This window comes from Ranitomeya variabilis, chromosome 8, assembly GCF_051348905.1.
Source record: "Ranitomeya variabilis isolate aRanVar5 chromosome 8, aRanVar5.hap1, whole genome shotgun sequence".
NCBI classification, from domain to species: domain Eukaryota; kingdom Metazoa; phylum Chordata; class Amphibia; order Anura; family Dendrobatidae; genus Ranitomeya; species Ranitomeya variabilis.
The window spans coordinates 36,345,560-36,360,496 of NC_135239.1; the positions used below are offsets into that span (position 1 = coordinate 36,345,560).

General features: G+C 45.5%; 1 protein-coding gene across 11 annotated transcripts in view; it reads right to left on the bottom strand.

Annotated features, from left to right (window-relative positions):
• Nucleotides 1-651: 651 nt before the first annotated feature.
• The window catches only part of RABGAP1L (RAB GTPase activating protein 1 like), a 268,486-nt gene continuing 254,200 nt past the window's right edge, over nucleotides 652-14,937 (bottom strand). For 5 of the 11 annotated variants that reach the window (XM_077277811.1, XM_077277812.1, XM_077277813.1 and 2 more), the window contains 6 exons: nucleotides 4,782-4,892; nucleotides 3,708-3,812; nucleotides 3,473-3,556; nucleotides 2,282-2,353; nucleotides 2,001-2,192; nucleotides 652-1,370 (listed from right to left, as the gene is read on the bottom strand). In XM_077277811.1, coding sequence (XP_077133926.1) covers nucleotides 1,194-1,370; nucleotides 2,001-2,192; nucleotides 2,282-2,353; nucleotides 3,473-3,556; nucleotides 3,708-3,812; nucleotides 4,782-4,892 — 741 coding nt within the window. In that variant the 3' untranslated portion in view covers nucleotides 652-1,193. Of the gene's footprint in view, nucleotides 1,371-2,000; nucleotides 2,193-2,281; nucleotides 2,354-3,472; nucleotides 3,557-3,707; nucleotides 3,813-4,781; nucleotides 4,893-5,183; nucleotides 5,279-10,851; nucleotides 11,071-14,937 lie in introns of those variants that run through there. The other 6 variants (XR_013218588.1, XR_013218590.1, XR_013218591.1 and 3 more) reach the window with 4 other exon arrangements.

Consider the following 14,937-nt stretch of genomic DNA (forward strand, 5'->3'; position numbering starts at 1 on the left):
TCCCGCTCCGATGGGCGTCGCGGTCCAGGACCTCCCATCTTCATTCTATGACGTCCTCTTCTGGTCTTCACGCTCCGGCGCAGGCGTACTTTGCCCCAGGAAAGGTCAGAGAGGCCCAGCACCTGCACACTGCAGTACTTTGCTCTGCCCTTAACAGGTCAGACAAAGTACGCCTGCGTCGCAGTGTGAAGACCAGAAGAGGACGTCATGGAATGAAGATAGGAGGCACCAGAGCGGACCGGAGACACCCATCGGACCCGGACCGCAGCGGGACCGCCCCTGGGTGAGTATAATCTAACCTCTGTTTCTCCTCTTTCAGGATACATCGGGGGCTTATCTACAGCATTACAGAATGCTGTAGATAAGCCCCTGGTGCCGGTGGGCTTACCTCACCATCGATTTTGGGAGTGACAGGTTCCCTTTAACGCAGTCTATACCTGTGAGCTAAAATAACAACACAAAATAGACTTTTTAGGTGCAAATGGTAACGTGAACTTGGTGCAAATAGAAAAGTGAATCGGGCACCTTAGAGTCCCCATTTAAATGAGTGGGTTAAATAAGTTGATAACCGGTTTGTTCACTTTAAATTCACTATCTAGAAGCTTAAGAGTCTGATTAAAATCTAAGCTGCACAATAAAAGACACGCCTCGTTTTAGCAATGATGTTTTATTACGGGTAGTATTGTGATGGGTTAATAAAATGTAAAGTTGCATACAATACAACACTGTGTCCGAGGGCAGAAATCCCATAGACCATTAGTGGAATTCAAGAAAAAAAATTTTTTTGCACTTTTTACGCAGCAATGTGCCAATTTCTTTTTTTTATCCGATATGTAAATATGCATTTCTATAAACATTTGTATTTTCACTGAAACCTTTTATACATACAAAACACATACATGAATCAGGCAGCCCTGGCTAAAGCCTATGAACGTATCCGAGAGGATCACCTGCCGGCTAAAGCCCCAGGACCCATGTTTATACTAAAATAATACAAGTCCCTTAAAATAATAAAGTGTAAAAGTGGCAGCAGCCCAAAGTTCAGTCCTAGGCGGAAGCAAGAATCCGCGGCAAGGAGGGTAGACCGTGGCCGGGCCCATGATGGCGTCCAGCCCTGTAGTAATTTCCTTTGCTTGCGGTTCTCCGCTTCCCGTTTGGTCGTCTTGTGCTCTTGTGGGGTCTCCCTCCGGCTGTTATGTGCTCTCCTTGGGTGCCTGTAGGACTGGGCTGGAGGCTTGGGCTCCCTGGGGGGACTGGGCGGGAGGCTGGGTCCCTGTGGCAGTTTTAATAGAGTTCAGGGTTTTACTAAACCAGGAGTTTTTGGCAGCTTGGATTTCGTTGAGCAGCGCTCCTCGCTGGTGCTCCAGCTCCTACAGGGACACAGAAGACAGAGTCCAACATGACGTCTTGCAAACAATTAACGAGTCATTTACTAATCAAACTGTGTCCAGAATTGTCGCAAAGTTACCTAAAGCCTCATGCAGACGTCACACACTGGGTCCGAGCACGGACTGTCTCCTGACCCGAGCACAACAGTCTCAAAGGCGTACATGAGGCTGTCAACTTCTGCTCTGGAGAACAGTGGGGTCCTACGTGGCATTTCGTGCTGCAGCCGCTACAGAGCCATTTTCTAAAAGTCACGGTGGCTTTCCGGACAATTATTAGAAGTGCATTGCAAATGTCTTGGCTATTCATGACCGTACAGTTTCTGCAGAATCTTGTGGCCATTAATAATTTTATTTCTAATGATGCAGCGGAAAGCTACCATGACTTTTGGGAAGCGCACTGCAGGTGCTCCAACCCTACGCTAAATTTATTTAGCATTTTTACTAATTGTGCAGAAAAATGTGCATATTTTTAGTAGTTTCATAATTGTAGGAAGCCACTAGATACAATAGAGACCCAAGCGGCGTCTCCTCCACAGGACGCTCGGTAGTGTTTTACGTTGGAAATAACGATTATGGACGACATCTGTAACATGGTGCGATCTCCGTCTGTACCTGTATCCTACACTTGGCCTCCACAAGCTGCAGTTTGGTCTGTGCCAGCTCCAGCTCCATCTCTCGCAGGTGCTTCATGAGGGAGTCCTTCTCGTCGTCTCCTCCGTCGCCGGCTTTGCCACTGGCGGAGCTTTGTGCCGATCCTTCCTTACTGAAGATCTCGCTGCAGTGACTGCAGGACATCACCTTGGCCTGTACAAACAGAACGGAAAGCAATGACGTGACGCTGCATCCAGTGCACACGGCTGTACCCGCATGTCCGATAGCTGACGGCGTCTCACCTTTACGATCTCCAGCTCCTCCCGACTGGCGGTCTGTTGTTGTTCCAGCCGCATACTCAACTGAGAACATATCTAAAATCAGAGAGAAGATAATGAGGTCGTACCCTAAGGGTATGTCTCCACGTTCAGGATTGCATCAGGATTTGGTCAGGATTTTCCATCAGGATTTGTAAGCCAAAACCAGGAGTGGGTGATAAATGCAGAAGTGGTGCATATGCTTCTATTATACTTTTCCTCTGATTGTTCCACTCCTGGTTTTGGCTTACAAATACTGATGAAAAATCCTGACCAAATCCTGATGCAATCCTGAACGTGGAGACATACCCTTAGTGTCTGTATCCAAGCTCCCAAAGACATCAAGAAGTGGCCCAGCCATCCTCCTGGTGTCTTCAGGTCTGAAGATGCTCCACAAGTCAATGTGAAGGCTCAAACAGATGCCTGGGTGTCTTAATTGAGTAACTTATTTAAAAAAAAAAAATATGACAGTGGTTTCTTCATTGTTGAATAGAGCTTTAAAAAAAAAACCAAAAAAAAAAACCAGTAAAAAATAAAAAAAAACACCTGCCTCCTTTCCCCCCAAAAAATGCTGGTAAAAAATGAAGAAGCACCTAAGAAACAACCAAAGAACTCTGAAAAAAGATGTTGCAGTAAAAAAAAATAAAAAAATACACGTTTGTCTTTTTCTTGAAAAAATCTGCATGTTCACTCGCCTCAAAAAGACGTCGTGTGCACATCCCCTAAAGTGGTTTTTCGGTTTTATAAAATCCTTGACTCTAGAAACAAACTGCGCAGTACTCATCCTCCCTGGGTCCGGAGCGGAGTCTCCATCGCTGCTCCCGATACCCGTTGTGGTCTGCAGCGATTGAGAGCAGCGGAGCTCAGTTACTGGCTGCAGTGCTGCCAACATGACGACAACGCTGCAGACAAACATAGACATCGGGAGCAGCAGTGTAGAGCCATTGCTGGACCCGAGGAGGGTGAATAAAGCTTAGTTTGTTTATTTTTTTTCTTTAAACAAACTGCAGTCGTGAAATGGGTTTTCTGAAACCAGAAATCCCCTTTGGTGCCATTTTGGGATGTTTGATATCTCACCCGATTGGGTAGAATAACATCACATGTTATAATATGAGTGAGCGCCCCCTGCAGGCTGCTCCCCTACCCGCAGTCACGGTCATACTGGCTGACACTTACCTGCTTGTACTCTGCTATGATGGCCGTTGTCTTTTTAATTTCTTGCTCTGCTTTTTCTAACTGCTTTCGGAAAACCTCCTTTAGCTGCGGGGAGCAAAGAAGACGCATTTACTAAATATTCACATATTTTACAGGTAAAGCGTCAGCAGAGCAACCACGAATAGTAACATCAGAAATCGCAGAGCTGCTTAAGCAGATTCTTATCGCATTCATGCACCATACGCCGTCCGCTCACCTGCGCCGTCTCCTCTTCCTGTTTGCGCTTTTCTTCTTCGGCTTCAATCAGCCTCTGTTTAGTGAGCAGAAGCTCCTTATTTAACACCTCGGCCTTGTCTTCAGCCTAGGAACCAAACATTGCAGAAGGTAAAAGTTGGCAGCATTCATAAAACACAGACTGCGCAGCCAATCCTTACAGGAGAAAAGGAATAAAGGAGCCATGGAGCTTGTAAACCTCATGGCTCAGTAAGGCTGTGTGCGCACACAGCCTTTTTGTGGAGTTTTGAAACAGCCTTAAAGTTTTTAAGATTGAGAGTTTTCACTTAAGATTCTGCTAAAAAAAAAACCAAAACACCTCCAGCATGAACATAGCCTTAGGTCTCATTCACACAGCCAAGAAAAACGGACCAATTATTTTGATCAGATCCTGATCAGAGTTTGGTTCAGGTGCCATCAGTTTTGCTCCTACGTGGAGAAAAAAAAAATTCTCCACGTTCTCCTTAAAAATAGGACTGCACTTGTGCAGCTTAATTTTTTCAAGGACCCATAGACTTGTATTGCTGGTTTTAATTGGACGCTCTGATCAAAAATCGGATATGTATCTGCAATTTACAACATGGAAAATCACGGACAAGTGAACGGCCCCATAGACTATCACAAGCATCAGTGCTATCCATGGAAACCACGGACGGCGCTTGTACGAGAAAACCGTATGTGAATGAGACCTAAGACTAATCTCACACGTCATTTTTTTTCTAATACATTAAAAATGTTTTTTTTTCCACCGTGCAGGATCCATTTTTGGTTTGTGTGCCAGTTTTTACAATCCTTGTTGCATGAAAAAAATATAAATACATTTTTGCTTCTACCTATTAAACAGTAAAGTACGGATGACGTAAGTTTTATTTTTTTCATGGGGCCATTGACTTGCATTTAGGGAGTTTGATCCACAACATGGAACAAAGTACGACGCGTCTCGATTTCCTTTTTTTTTTTTGCAGATATTCAGTTCCGTTAAAAAAAAAAAAAAAAAAAGGCAATTTCATTATAGTTTATCCGTGCTCTATGCAGAAAAAGGGGTAAGACGTCTCACCTGGTCCAAGTCATTGCGCAGAGCGATCTTACTGGTGACCAGTTCATGCGCCAAGTCGTCATTTTCCTGTTCCAGTCTCATACTGGTTTCCTGTAACCTGCGGTTTTCTCTCTGTGGGTGAAGAACAAGCACACGGTTACTACTACTCCTAACATCTATAAAAGGAGGAATATAAAGCAAAGCATCTAGGATAAACGCGAGGCCAGACCTCAAGGACCCGTCTACGTGTGCCGCCTCCTCCAGCACTAGATCTACCTGTTCGGTCACATCTCCGTCCTGCTTATCAGAACGACAGGCGAGGAGGACGAGGAGAGTTGTAACCCAAGAGGTGTTTCAGGTAAGACGGCAGAAAGGGACGACGGTCTCTGAGGACTGGTCACGGCTGGCAAAGCTTGTACACACAATGGACGGGTGCTGGTCCTGATCGTGCAGCATCTTGTGCAATTCACTGCTCGGCAGGACAAGGCAGGAAGAAGCAACAAGCCAAGGATTTCACAAGCGGAGGAGCAGCCTGCCCCGGGCAATGTGCGCTCACCACAGACATACAGTGATACCGAGCACAAGAACAGGCACACAGCAGCTTTCCCAAAACTAGGTGTATCCGAGAAGGTCCCGGGCTCCTGACCCGCACTTTTGCTGGGTGTTCGCCACAGGCCTACCTCGCTCGGTGCAATTAGGCAGCGACTCCCAACATAACCTGGGACTTGTAGTTCTCGCTACAGCTGATCTAGACTGCAGCTCCTGCTCGTGCATACAGTCCTTATGTAACCAGCGCACGACACTCGGGGTCTGGGAGGTGAATTGCTGCTATTTTTGGAGCCAGTTTCCCCGGCTGATTAGCCGTAACTTGTGCTGAAGCCTCCGACTGTCAGTGCGATCGGAAGCTCGGGTTATTTCCTGACTTGCTGCTGTGCAGGAAACAGAGCGGCCCTATGTGCTGCCATACGGGGCAATACTTGGCATTTACGAGACGTGAACGTGCCTCCATCGCTGCCCTGACGACAACACAGAAAACTGAACTAGATGGAAATAACGCAGCGAATACCGCCATCCCAGGCGGAGATCTTAGCAGACTCCTCTCCAACACCTTCATTTCTCCATGGCTTAGTTCACAAGGAAGAAGCCATTAACAGCTCAGAGATGGCGGCAGACGGAAAAACAGGTTCCCGCATTTAGACCGCTCATTCCAGTCCCCCCTTTCCTTTACATTCTACTCCGTAAATGTTGCACCATATGGCGGTATGAGACCATGTTTCCAAGTAGCGGAAATGCTCCATGTTTGTGTTTTTATTTAGGGAGCATTTGATGCAATAAAGGCTATAATCTTATGTTTGTTTTTTTATAGGCATTAAGAAATGACGAGTTTTCAAACGGAAACACTTTTTTTCTGAAAGCAGTTTTGAAAGTTTTTTTTTTCTCCCTTAAAATTTTTTTTTTTTTTCAAGTTGCAAAATCACATCATATTAACAGCCAGGTGCAGCATGTAGCTCTATGCAATAAATGTAGTCCTTTTATACATCATCCCAATGCATAGAAATATACAGAAAAATTATATAGATTTTTCTCGCCTCCGATCCCTGTAAAAGTGGCGGCTTTGTCAGGTTCACTGTAAATAAAGCGAAGTATATTGTGCTAAAGTGAGCGCACACAAATGTTATGCAAGTCCACAAAGACAGAGGAAGAGTCGGTTGCAGCGTTACTAAAAGTCGTTACGCCAGACGATTGCATAAAAAAAAAAAACAATTACGTAACCCGACAAACATTGAGGCAAGGTTCTTCACCGCCATAAAGGTATTAAGGCTGGCTATGGTGCACTTGAAAATAATCTGAGTGAAGAGATCACATACGATGGATTCCTGGCTGTGCTCACACGGACTTCATGGAAGGAAAGGGTCACCCTTAGAACATTGCGTAAAAATCTATGTATGAATTCAGCCTCACCCCACACCACAAGGTGCAGCCTACGGATATACTGGTCAGACTGGTGCACAATTGCCTACTATTTACATTTGTATCCTTTAATGACAGATTCCCATGTGCCTCATTTTGGCAGAGACCTCACCAGCTTCAAATCTGTACACACTAAGGCTATGTGCACATGTTGCAGATTTTGCTGCGGATCCGCAGCTGTTTTCCATGCGTTTACAGTACAATGTAAACCTATGGAAAACGCAATCCGCAGTGCACATGCTGCGGAAAAAAACGTGCGGAAATGCTGCGGTTTACATTCCGCAGCATGTCAATTCTTTGCGCGGATTCCGCAGCGGTTTACACCTGCTCCATAATAGGAATCTGCAGGTGGAATCCGCACAAATTCCACATAAAAACCGCTGTAAATCCACAGGTAAAACGCAGTGCCTATTATCTGCAGATTTATGAAATCCGCAGCCCTTAAAAATACGTGTGCACATACCCTAAAGTCCTTTCTACAAGCAGTTTTCAACTTTGCACATTAATAATTGAAAACGGACGTGACATTATATTTACGCCAGTTCTACAGACAAGGATACAACAAGCTTATATTCCTGGGTATGAAGTGTATGCACAAAGTAGTTATCTAGCATATATCACACAAACCATTATAACCAAGGGTATGTGCACACGTGAAGAATTTGGTGGAGACATTTCTACATCTCTTGGCAGTGGAAACGTGAGGTTTTTTTACTTGAATTTTTGGTGCCGATTTTTCCCCACTCATTAATATGGATGAAATCTGCAGCAAAGAAAGAATTGACAAGCAGCAGATTTATATCTGCAAGGAAAAAAATAGGCAACGTGTGCAGGAGACTTCAGGAACCTCATGTACTTTACTGTCATCAGGAAACCCTTCAGGGTTCGTGACAAATCTGCACTGAGAAAACGTAACATGTGCACACAGCCTTAATGGCTGAGAAGCAGTGACAAGATGCACAATGTGCACGAGCAGAAAATGAGAAAACATCACAGGACCCTATTCTAGAGAGGAATCATTCCCCACAGCTGCAAAGCTCCATGGAGTTCCTATATGAAGCGAGCCTTGTGCACACTGCTAACCGTGCAATGAGCGCCATATGCTTCTGACAAGTTACCGATCGGAAAAGACAAGTATGGCACCTTACATACCAATGTGCTATTCGCAGTTTCATTTGAGGTCCTTTTAAAACCAATAAACTATTCCCAAAGTGATGACATCTTGGTCTTACGCAGAGACAAGCAATTTGATTTGCGTTGCCCTGGTGCGGCGTTCAGTCCGATCCTCCGCGGCAGTCGGACATCACTCCTGTACTCGGCATCCTGAGCGCCTAACTGCTTGTCTCTTGGTTTTATAAGATTTGTGGATGGATCTATCGGGACAAAATATATTCTACAACCTATGGCAGAATTATCCGGCACGGAGCACAAAGAAAGCTCGGACTGAACGATCCTCCTGTATAGCCAAGCGGAGACACCTGCACAGACTGCGCATAGCGGAGGAGACAAGGACGCAAGCGGTGGGAGCAGGGACTTACCTTCACCGTGCACAGACTCGTAAGACCAAGAGGAGATGTGACTGGGGCTGGACCCAGGGAGGCGGCTGCAGCCTCTGATACTTCCTCCTGGAGGTAATGATAATCTGCTGCTCCTGATTACAGAGGAGCCCAGGGCGGCCGGGACACAGGAGGCGTCCGCTGACCAGTCCCTTCCTGCTTCTCACTTTTTGTAGAACTACAAATTCCCAGAGCATTTATTGCAAATTTTGCTGCGGATTTACAGCAGATTTCAGCCAAAGGGTGAAAAATCCATGATGAAAATCTGAAGCATAAACTAACAAGCGCAGGATTTAAAATCCACAGAACAGGTCGATTTCCATTGCAGATTGTCTCCCAATCTACGTAAATAAGATTCTGTACAATCTTATGCACAGTGTTGGTTGTGTAATACATCGTGAATTTTCAGCCCAGAAAATCAGGACGGAAAATTTGCTCCATATCAATTTTTTTTTTTTTTTGTGGGGGGTATTTAACAACTAGAGTTTTAAGAATCAGTTTCCCAAACGAGTGCATCTGCGCCTATAATAAACTGATGTAATCAAAGTAGGAGCACACTTGGGTGCGGGAGTATCCGGGCAGTGTGGGCACACGTGCACATGGGGATAGTCGCCAGTCAGGAGAATTTCTCTTGTGCTGCAGAGTGATAAGGGTTCTGCCGCGCTTCTACTTCCCGTCAGTCACGTGTGATCCTGTGTTACTACTTCTAAAACATACCAAAAAATGGCTGCTGATTTTGCAGTATGGACATGTAGGAGTAAAAACCAGACAACTAATCAATGCAACTGCACTGACGAGAATGGCATTTATGAATGTCTAAGGATCCAATGCCGTTTCTGACACCTGTAAGGCTATGTACACACATTGCATTTTTGCAGTTTTTTTAATGCAGGCAAAACCTGCTCTCTTGGCAGTAAAGGAACCAGCTTACAAAAAGCAGCTTTTGTCTATTGTGCATGCTGATAAAGTTTAGTGCCCCCCAAAAAAACATGATTCAACTTCCTTAGGTTTTTGGTGCGTTTTTGCACTTCCTTAAATGCTGAAAGAAGTGACAAGTTGCAGTTTTCACAAATCAGTCAGGAAAATAAAACCAATGTGTGCGTGCATTTCTGAAATCCCATAGTCTTTGCTGGCACTGTAAAACGCAGCTTAAAATTTGCATTAAAAATGCAGAAAAAAAAAAAAAACTAGTGTGAACATAGGCTAACAGTGAGAATTGTAAAAATAAAAATTGTGCCACTGATTTGCCAACATTTTTCTGCCTCGAAGCTACAGCTCACTACGCCAGGTACAAGCAGCCGCATTCCAGTATCTGTCAATTACTCCACTGCAGTAATAGAGTGCACCCTGGGCGCTAATCAGTAGCACTACATGTTCATTAGTGTCCGCACAGTTGCAGCCCCTAAAATCTGCTTACGGACCGAGCTAAGAGATTAATGATATTATGTTTCCGGGAACCTTCTGAAAAGTACGTAGAAAATAATGGAAAGTATTGAGTTAATTTACATATATACAAATATACTGATATAATACAAACAGATAGGAGATATCAGTGCAGAGGAGCCTGTACGACAGTGTATGGAGAAGGCCACCGTGTATCACCGTGCAGGCTCCCTCAGGGGCCTTATATCTATGGAGCTTTTCTAGGAGAAGCTGGCTATGTTCACACTGAGATTTTTGGAGCCGATCTGCTCCCAACAACCTTCACAAAAAATGCTTGGGAAAGTTCTATTGAAAATCCACTTTGCTGTTTATATAAGTTTTTTAGATTTTTTTCCCCTTAGGTTATGTACACACAGTCTATATCTGCCATTTTTTGCACCAAAAACACCAGAAAAAGCATTGATAAAATGCTCAAAAGAATGGACCTATTGATTTCCATGTAAAAACGACTTGCTGTCTATATGCTCCTGCTTTGGAGCTTATTTTAAATGCTTCAGGCTTTCAAAAGACGTCAAGTGATTAAAATAGTACATTCTTCAAGCATTTTCCATTAAGAAAAAAATTAATACTAAAAAAAGAGAGAAAAAAAAAAGGAAATTGATAGTAAAAAAATACTCAAGAAATTAATTAAAACTGCGGAAAAAAAAAACGCTCAAGATTACAAACTCTAGAGAAAAGCAGAGTTTCCTGAAGCGTTTTATGCTTAAAGAACGGACGTTTTTAATCACCGGAAAGGTTTTTTTTTTTTAAATGCCTAGTGAATAAAAAAGTGCACGTCACTTCTTTGGAGCGGATCCTGATGGAATCTGCTCCCAGCTAGACTCTGTCCAATCAAAAGGCTGCAAAAACAGGAAAAGAAAAACAAGTCCAAAAACAACTTCCCCCAAAAAGAAGCGTTTCTTGAAGTGGTTTCTGATTGAAAACTTGTTGTTTTTGAAGGGCTCAAAAAACTCCGTGTGAACAACAGCCTAATGTCCATTCACAAGGGCCGATTTCTGGCCATAAGGCCGAGTCTACATTTAGAAACGCAGTTTCCCAACTGGAATGAAGCCTAGAGGACAAACCCGCCATTCCCACACCATATCAGTGACATTAGCAGGAAAGAAACAGGAGAATTCTCTCACACCAAAATAACTTTATTAGTACTAGTCGTATTTACAGGAATTTAATAGAACTAAATCACTTGGTGTCGCTCGATCCTTCAGGGTCTACCGCGGCGTCTCCTTCCAAGCTAACCAGACCTGTGTACGGGACACAGGAGCTCACACATGGACGCCAATGATCGATGAGGCGCCGGGTCACAGAGCGAAGAAAGGAGACATCTGGGTTACAAACACAAACTGAAAGAAAAGGGACAACAGCTTTTTTAAGGGACACCTCTCACCAATATACTGTCCAGCCATTCTGTGTCCTGACCCTATAGCCCCAGCATTAGTGGGAATCCACCTTCGTTATACAAGATGGCCGCCACAGCTGTATCTAGGGAAGAGACACCACAGCCGTATCTAGGGAAGATGGCCGCCACAGCTGTATCTAGGGAAGAGGACCGCCACAGCTGTACCTAGGGAAGATGGCCGCCACAGCTGTATCTAGGGAAGAGACACCACAGCCGTATCTAGGGAAGAGACACCACAGCCGTATCTAGGGAAGAGAGCCGCCACAGCCGTATCTAGGGAAGATGGCCGCCACAGCTGTATCTAGGGAAGATGGCCGCCACAGCTGTATCTAGGGAAGAGAGCCGCCACAGCTGTACCTAGGGAAGATGGCCGCCACAGCTGTATCTAGGGAAGAGAGCCGCCACAGCTGTATCTAGGGAAGATGGCAGCCACAGCTGTATCTAGGGAAGATGGCCGCCACAGCTGTATCTAGGGAAGAGAGCCGCCACAGCTGTATCTAGGGAAGATGGCCGCCACAGCCGTATCTAGGGAAGAGAGACACCACAGCCGTATTTAGGGAAGAGAGCCGCCACAGCCGTATCTAGGGAAGAGGGCCGCCACAGCTGTATCTAGGGAAGATGGCCGCCACAGCTGTATCTAGGGAAGATGGCCGCCACAGCTGTACCTAGGGAAGATGGCCGCCACAGCTGTATCTAGGGAAGATGGTCGCCACAGCTGTACCTAGGGAAGATGGCCGCCACAGCTGTATCTAGGGAAGAGACACCACAGCCGTATCTAGGGAAGAGACACCACAGCCGTATCTAGGGAAGAGAGCCGCCACAGCCGTATCTAGGGAAGATGGCCGCCACAGCTGTATCTAGGGAAGATGGCCGCCACAGCTGTATCTAGGGAAGAGAGCCGCCACAGCTGTACCTAGGGAAGATGGCCGCCACAGCTGTATCTAGGGAAGAGAGCCGCCACAGCTGTATCTAGGGAAGATGGCAGCCACAGCTGTATCTAGGGAAGATGGCCGCCACAGCTGTATCTAGGGAAGAGAGCCGCCACAGCTGTATCTAGGGAAGAGAGCCGCCACAGCCGTATCTAGGGAAGAGAGACACCACAGCCGTATTTAGGGAAGAGAGCCGCCACAGCCGTATCTAGGGAAGAGGGCCGCCACAGCTGTATCTAGGGAAGATGGCCGCCACAGCTGTATCTAGGGAAGATGGCCGCCACAGCTGTACCTAGGGAAGATGGCCGCCACAGCTGTATCTAGGGAAGATGGTCGCCACAGCTGTATCTAGGGAAGATGGCCGCCACAGCTGTATCTAGGGAAGAGAGCCGCCACAGCTGTATCTAGGGAAGAGGGCCTCCACAGCTGTATATAGTTTACAGGGCCTCCACAGCTGTATCTAGGGTAGACGGCCTCCACAGCTGTATCTAGGTTAGAGGGCCTCCACAGCTGTGTCTAGGGTAGAGGGCCGCCACAGCAGTATCTAGGGAAGAGGGCCGCCACAGCTGTATCTAGGGAAGAGGGCCTCCACAGCTGTATCTAGGTTAGAGGGCCTCCACAGCTGTATCTAGGGAAGACGGCCTCCACAGCTGTATCTAGGTTAGAGGGCCTCCACAGCTGTATCTAGGTTAGAGGGCCGCCACAGCAGTATCTAGGGAAGAGGGCCGCCACAGCTGTATCTAGGGAAGAGGGCCTCCACAGCTGTATCTAGGGTAGACGGCCTCCACAGCTGTATCTAGGTTAGAGGGCCTCCACAGCTGTATCTAGGTTAGAGGGCCTCCACAGCTGTATCTAGTTTAGAGGGCCGCCACAGCTGTATCTAGGGAAGAGGGCCTCCACAGCTGTATCTAGTTTAGAGGGCCTCCACAGCTGTATCTAGGTTAGAGGGCCTCCACAGCTGTATCTAGGGTAGACGGCCGCCACAGCTGTATCTAGGGAAGACGACCGGCACAGCTGTATCTAGGGTAGACGGCCTCCACAGCTGTATCTAGGTTAGAGGGCCTCCACAGCTGTATCTAGGGTAGACTGCCTCCACAGCTGTATCTAGGGTACACGGCCTCCACAGCTGTATCTAGGGAAGAGGGCCGCCACAGCTGTATCTAGGGATGATGGCTGCCCCTTAAAGGGCATTCCAGAGATAAAGATTGGATTTTATTTCTTTAAATTTCCAAAAATAAAAATTCACTGAGGGTCATTGTGCTGTGAGAGGCTGGGAAATAAGGGAGGTTACCGAACTGGTTGCTATGGGCAATTTCCACCATTTTTCCTTTTAACTTGTTTTCATAGGTATGTCATATAACTTCAATCTCTTAACCCCCGATGACTCCTGTTAAACAATAAGGACTCTATACTCTGAGGGGGGACGACATATTTAATTGCTGTCATTTTCCCAATGCTCTAATTATGCTCAGGCTGAGTTAATTACAGAGCTGACTGGAGAGTGACATCAGATCTATCGACTAGAGAAAATGAAATAAAGCAATCTGAGTCGTCGTCAGGGACGGCGTGTCACAGCCCAGGCCGGAGCGGGTAGCATTTCTATGGAAAAGAAACCATGAACACGGCGTATTATCAGCTTCTCCTACAGTCAGTAGATGTGGGTGTAAGTTTGGTGATTCTGTCCCATTTGGGGAAAAAACGTTGCCGCTCACAAAGGCAGAACCCACAATTTAGTCAGTTGGGTCTGTCAGGCACCGGTAGAGCCCGGCGCCACTGAATAGGGTCTAAGGGCTTTTAAAGCCATGACCAAAATTGTATTAACCCACTTCACAGCCCACCATGTGCATAAATTGCTAAGGAGAGTATGAAGCGGGCTCAGGAACTGAGCAGGAGCCGCAGTGTTGGGGGATGGGAACACGTCGTCTTTTATATAGCGGCGTACCGGCATAGTTTTTAAAGCAGCGGTGGTTTACCTGAAGCGTCTGCTTTGTTGTCAAATTTTGCCCCTATTTTTGTTTCCTTAAATCTTACATATAAGATGTATAAAATAATGGCGTCTTCCAAGCAGAAGCCGCCTGAAGAATGGTCAGGTCACTTCTCCAAACGCCGTGAAGTGGTTAAAATAAGCTATAAAAATCGTTTTGACATTGCTGTGCACTTGTTAATTCCTTTTCACAGGGATTTTTTTAAGCGCTGTTCTGGGCGGAATTTGCCTGAAAAAGACGCAGTGCGCAGATTACAAAGAAAGAAATGGAGAGGGCTTAAATCTGTGTTTCTTGCTCACAGAGTCATTCATATAATTGTGCCCTTTAATTTGTATATTCGCCTTGCAAATCAACTATGAAAATCAACTTCCCTGCGGATATATAACATACAAAAAGAGACTGGAAATATGGCTCCGTAATACAATGGGAAAAAATCCAGCCCCTTGAAGAGAGGTCACATAAAAATACAAATCTTTATACACTCAAATTTAAAATAAAAAATGCCATAAAAGTATTACAGTCGGCACGCGTTTCGGGTGACCATGTCCTTTTGGGATGATAATTACAAAAAAAAGGCAAAACAATGCTGTTGCCCATAGCAACCAGTAATTACTTTTTTTCCCCAATCATCTCCTATCAAAATGGAATTTTATAAGATTCTACGTGAAATCCGCCTGTTCCATATTAATCTGCCTATTTTAATTAGGAATATCATGCGCATGCAATAGTAAGAGCAAGGTGATGGATGAAGTGGACAATAAATATTATTCATTGCATGAAACTCTAAAAATGTTCTGGTGTCATGGTGCACCATGTAATGCTGCATTTTCGCAGGGTTACAAGAATGCCATGCAATTTTTCATTTGCAATGTACACAATAATAATAAATGCCCCTGT